Raw genomic sequence first — 5,504 nt, forward strand, 5'->3', positions numbered from 1 at the left:
GTGGCCCATGCCCTTCCTTACCTTGCCTTGCCTTGCCTTGGTCCCATCTTCTTGCTCCCATCCGCGGAACCTCTTCGACCAGTCCGGCCTCGCCGTTTGACAGATGTAATATAATATGCCCCATTCTCCCACCGTGATTCATATCTCTTCTGGCTTAGCCTTCTTCCTCACCCTGCTCTGCCCCTCCTTCCTCTCTCCTCACTCATCCTCTACCTTCCTATATATACCTGTCCTGCGCTCGCCTCTACTACCCCTACAGCTGGACTGTATTCCTTTTCCGTTGTTCTATGGCACCATACAAAATGGCGGGCTTAATAGGAAAAGGAGGCAACAAGCACTACCCTCAACCCATCAACACCGAGGATGACGACCAGGACCTCGAGACCGGCAACTTCATCCAGGAGCGCGCCAGGAACAACCGGGTTGATGGCGGTGCCGGCGAAGGTGGTACTAACGAGGAGTACAGATCGTAAGTCTTTCTTCTTCACAATCACCCCCAAAACCAGTCTTACACGCCATTGGCTCTTCTCCAAGTCCCAATGGCTCAAAATTCTTTCTCCAATGTAACGCTGGCGACTAACACCGCACTTTCAACCACAGTCTGATCAAGTACATCGACACCTACCGGGACCCCAACGCTGAGGTGGAAGAGACCGAGGCGGCCACATCCAAGAAGGTGCCAGCATGGCAATTCTGGAAGAAGGCCACCCAGGAGGGCGCTGGTGCCAGCGGCTTCGTCACTCCCGCCGACTGGCTCAAGACCGATATGAGGCAAGGTCTTGACCCCACGGAAGTCGAACGCCGCAGAAAGTACACTGGCTGGAACGAACTCACCACCGAGAAGGAGAACATGTTCCTCAAGTTCGTCGGTTTCTTCCGCGGTCCCATTCTCTATGGTAAGCACAAGCCAACAACCACTTCGCCGCAGTCCCCGGCATGGACTGCATGAAACACCACGGGCAAAACGCTAATTCTCAATGCAGTCATGGAGTGTGCCGCTATCCTCGCCTTTGCCCTGCAGGACTGGCTTGACGCCGGTCTGATTGTCGCCATTTTGTTGCTCAACGCCGCTGTCGGTTGGTACCAGGAGAAGCAGGCTGCCGATGTCGTCGCCTCCCTCAAGGGTGACATTGCCATGAAGGCTCGTGTCGTCCGCCAGGGCAGAGAAGAAGACATCCGCGCCCGTGAACTCGTCCCTGGTGACATTGTAAGTCGTCTCATCTCTCGTTATCGCATCGGCGATCCAGGGAAAAGCCAATCTTACTTACACGAACTTTCTCTCTCTAGATCATTGTCGAGGAAGGCCACGTCGTCCCTGCCGATTGCCAGCTTATCTGCGACTACGAGAACCCCGCCGGCTACAGTGCCTACAAGGCTGAGCTCGAGGCTCAGGATGTCATGTCCCCCCGCCGCGAGAAGTTCGAGGAGGGTGATGAGGAGAACGCCAACCCCGCCCTCGGACACTCCATCGTCGCCGTTGACCAGTCTGCCATGACTGGTGAGTCCCTCGCTGTCGACAAGTTCATGACCGATACTTGCTACTACACCACCGGTTGCAAGCGCGGCAAGGCTTTCTGTATTGTCACCCACGGTGCCCAGGCCTCTTTCGTCGGAAAGACCGCCTCCCTCGTTCAGGGCGCCCAGGACCAGGGTCACTTCAAGGCCATCATGAACTCCATCGGTACTACGCTTCTCGCCCTTGTCATCATCTTCATCCTCGCCGCCTGGATCGGTGGTTTCTACCGCTCCATTGAGGTCTCTGAGGAGGGTACTTCAGTTAACTTGCTCCACTACGCCCTGATTCTTCTCATCATCGGTGTCCCCATCGGTCTGCCTTGCGTTACCACCACCACCTTGGCCGTCGGTGCCGCATACCTCGCTGAGGAGAAGGCTATCGTCCAGAAGCTTACCGCCATTGAGTCCCTTGCCGGTGTCGACATCCTCTGCTCCGATAAGACCGGTACCCTCACTGCCAACCAGCTGTCCGTCCGCGAGCCCTTCGTCATGGAGGGAGTCGACATCAACTGGATGATGGCCGTCGCCGCCCTTGCCTCTTCCCACAACATCAAGGCTCTCGACCCCATTGACAAGATCACCGTCCTCACCCTTAAGCGCTACCCCAAGGCCAAGGAGCTCATCTCTGACGGCTGGAAGACCGAGAAGTTCACTCCCTTCGACCCCGTCTCTAAGCGTATCACCACCATCGCCACCCACCGTGGTGTCCGCTACACTTGCGCCAAGGGTGCTCCCAAGGCCGTTCTCGCCCTCACCGACTGCACCGAGGAGCAGTCCGCTCTCTTCAAGGAGAAGGCGGCTGAGTTCGCTCGCCGTGGTTTCCGTTCCCTCGCCGTCGCCGTCAAGGAGGAGGATGGTCCCTGGGAGATGCTCGGCATGCTGTCCCTCTTCGACCCCCCTCGTTCTGATACCGGCCAAACCATTCTCGAGGCCCAGGCTCTTGGTCTCCAGGTCAAGATGCTCACTGGTGACGCCCACGCCATCGCCGTCGAGACCTGCCGCATGCTTCAGCTCGGTACCAAGGTTTACAACTCCGACAAGCTTCTTCACTCCGACATGGCTGGCACTTCCATCCACGATCTCTGCGAGCGTGCCGACGGTTTCGCTGAGGTGTTCCCCGAGCACAAGTACCAGGTCGTCGAGATGCTTCAGCAGCGTGGTCACTTGACTGCCATGACTGGTGACGGTGTCAACGATGCTCCCTCCCTGAAGAAGTCTGACTGCGGTATTGCCGTCGAGGGTGCCACCGAGGCTGCCCAGGCCGCCGCTGATATCGTCTTCCTTGCCCCCGGTCTCTCCACCATTGTCTCCGCCATTAAGCTGTCTCGCCAGATTTTCCAGCGCATGAAGGCCTACATCCAGTACCGTATCGCCCTTTGCCTGCACTTGGAGATCTACCTGGTCACCTCCATGATCATCATCAACGAGACTGTCCGCGCCGACTTGATTGTCTTCCTCGCTCTCTTCGCTGATTTGGCCACCATTGCTGTCGCTGTAAGTATATGTCTCATACAACAAACCTGCTTCAAGTCACTAATAACATCAATAGTACGACAACGCCCACTTCGAGAAGCGTCCCGTCGAGTGGCAATTGCCCAAGATTTGGATCATCTCCATCGTCCTCGGCTCCCTCCTCGCCGCCGGCACCTGGATTCTCCGCGGTACCATGTACATCACCGAGGGTGGTGTCATCCACGACTACGGTTCCGTCCAGGAGATTCTCTTCCTCGAGATCTCCCTCACCCAGAACTGGCTCATCTTCGTCACCCGTGGCTTCGACACCTTCCCCTCCTTCCAGCTCATCGGTGCCATCGCCGCCGTCGACGTCTTGTCCATCCTCTTCTGCGTCTTCGGCTGGTTCTCTGGCGGCCGCGGCGAACCCGCCTCCCCTCCCTCGCTCAACAAGTTCCTGTCCGAGAACGGCCGCACCGACTTCGTCACCGTCTGCGTCGTCTTCGTCTACTCCGTCGCCGTCACCATCGTTATGGCCCTGGTCTACTACGTTCTGACCAACCTCCGGGTCCTCAACGACATGGGCCGCAAGAAGCGCAGCGTCACCGACACCCTCATCGAGAACGTCCTCACTCAGCTGAGCAAGGTCGCCCTCGAGCACGAGAAGGACGACAAGGGCGAGCGCTTCTACATTGCCAACCGCGCCGTCGTCGAGGAGGGCTAAACGTCCTGAGTCGAGCATTGGAGAGTTTCGACCAAAACATGAAATCAAAAAAATCAACACAAAAATTAGACATCATGTTATTAGGAGCGCGCGCGGCAGAGCAGTCACAAACAAAGCGTGTTTTGAACGGCATCGAGTTTCACAACAAAAAATCCATTTCTGAAATCATTTTTTTCCATATCCCACTATAGAGAAAGAAGAAGGCGATGATCTTCTTAGGTGCGAGGAAGAGAGAGAAAGACCAGCCGAAAGGGAAAGGCGAGGGACACACCAACCTCTAGATGACGCGCTTGGTAATATTTGGCGGCATCAACACGACTGTCACTAATGACCCATTTTCACGAGCAGTTTTCTATAATGTAACAAAAAGACCATCATGTTCATTGTTGTGGCGTTGATCGGGTCAAGGGTCGGTCGGTTAATTCAATTAAATCTGAACAAGTTAAACAAATCTGCAAGTTCCTTCCATCGTGACATGTCTTCACCTTCCAAAATCAACATGATGTTCATCTACTGCCAATCTTCTCAAGTGTGCCATTATCGAAAGTTCAGCCTCTGGGAGACAGGATCCTTCAGCCCGATCTGTATTACAAGGCGGAAAAAGCACACCTCAGGGCCCCAAGAGTCCTAGAACTGAAGAAACCCTGGACACCCTTGCTTCCCGTCCGAGATGTAACACCCCATTGGGCCTAACCTGCAAAGGTTCAACCTTTTCCGCAACTACGGCTGTTTCTGACCACCAGACACTCGGACCGCTTCATGCGTAAGCCGTCCTTCTCTCTTTGCCTTTGATTTCCTCTTTTCTCTCTCTCTCTCTCTCCACCGCACCTCTCCGACCTCCGGACTTTCTCCCGCGTTGTTGGGAACGCCGTGCAGGATGAGTGGGTTGGTGGTCCATGTTCCCACCCTTTTTGACGACGGTCAAGATCCGTCCACAGGCAACGTTTTTTTTTTTCCCTCTCGAGTCGGGACGACGGAGGAGGAGGAGGAGGAAGGACCTGGAGGGTGGGCGCGAGGCGGCGAGAAGGAGAGGCGAAAAAGGCGAGAAGCGGGAATCCCGGGATGAGAGTTTAGGCATGAGGGCATTGAGACGTCGGGCTTACCCCTTCCCTCCCCCTCCCCTTCTATGCGGTTTGTTAGCCGTTATTCATGTGTATTCCTTACGACATCCTGATGGATGTTCCTGATGGATGACGAAGACGATTTTCTCCCGTGTCCCAGCTTTTTTCTGATTCACGCTTTCCTGATTACACGGGTCGATCGCTCAAGTCGCACACTTTCTCAAACCCCTTGAAATCTTGCGGTCCTCTCATCCGGGTGTACCGATAACGCGAGATGCCCGAGGGGGCCCAAGGGGTGGTGCGGATGGACCAACCCTTGGTCAAGACTGAGAAGATGCCTTTTTTTTTCCCCGACGCCGTCTGTACGTTGTGTCTTTTCTCCTTGGACTGGAGCACGAAAGATTATGCGGGCTTACTCTTTTCACGAGACGATATGCACGACATGTCTTTAGACGTTTCGTTGGCCCCCTTGGAGTTGGTCTTTGCTTGAGGGGACGGGCGGACAGATGAAGTCGTTGATTACTGGGTTGGTAACTCGCACAGTACTGTTTTACTCCCTCCAGGTTGGTTTGGGATGACTCCGGACATTGTTGATGTTAGGAGAGGTTGGGTCATCTGTCAGGCATGTGTGAGATCTCGTGAGTTGTCTTCCCAGCCCCTGCGAGACCGGGCATCAAGCAAATACCTTCTCCTAAGAAGCTTCCGTCCTATCGTATCTTCTCCTACACCGAGGGGGGAGGGTTGTCCCTCGT

The 5,504-nt window shown here is 55.3% G+C and overlaps 1 protein-coding gene across 1 annotated transcript; it reads left to right on the forward strand.

The window, feature by feature from the left end:
• Positions 1-302: 302 nt before the first annotated feature.
• Positions 303-3,691, forward strand: N0V96_007784 (uncharacterized protein; the record flags this gene model as incomplete). The annotated part of the gene is made up of 5 exons (XM_053196413.2): positions 303-469; positions 601-896; positions 984-1,207; positions 1,288-3,009; positions 3,065-3,691. The coding sequence occupies 5 exons, from the start codon at positions 303-305 to the stop codon at positions 3,689-3,691; spliced, it is 3,036 nt and encodes a 1,011-aa protein (XP_053046064.1).
• Between the last annotated feature and the right edge of the window lie 1,813 nt (positions 3,692-5,504).

The sequence above is a fragment of the Colletotrichum fioriniae genome, assembly GCF_027942845.1.
Source record: "Colletotrichum fioriniae strain IMI 355084 chromosome Unknown scaffold_9, whole genome shotgun sequence".
Classification (NCBI taxonomy): Eukaryota; Fungi; Ascomycota; class Sordariomycetes; order Glomerellales; family Glomerellaceae; genus Colletotrichum; species Colletotrichum fioriniae.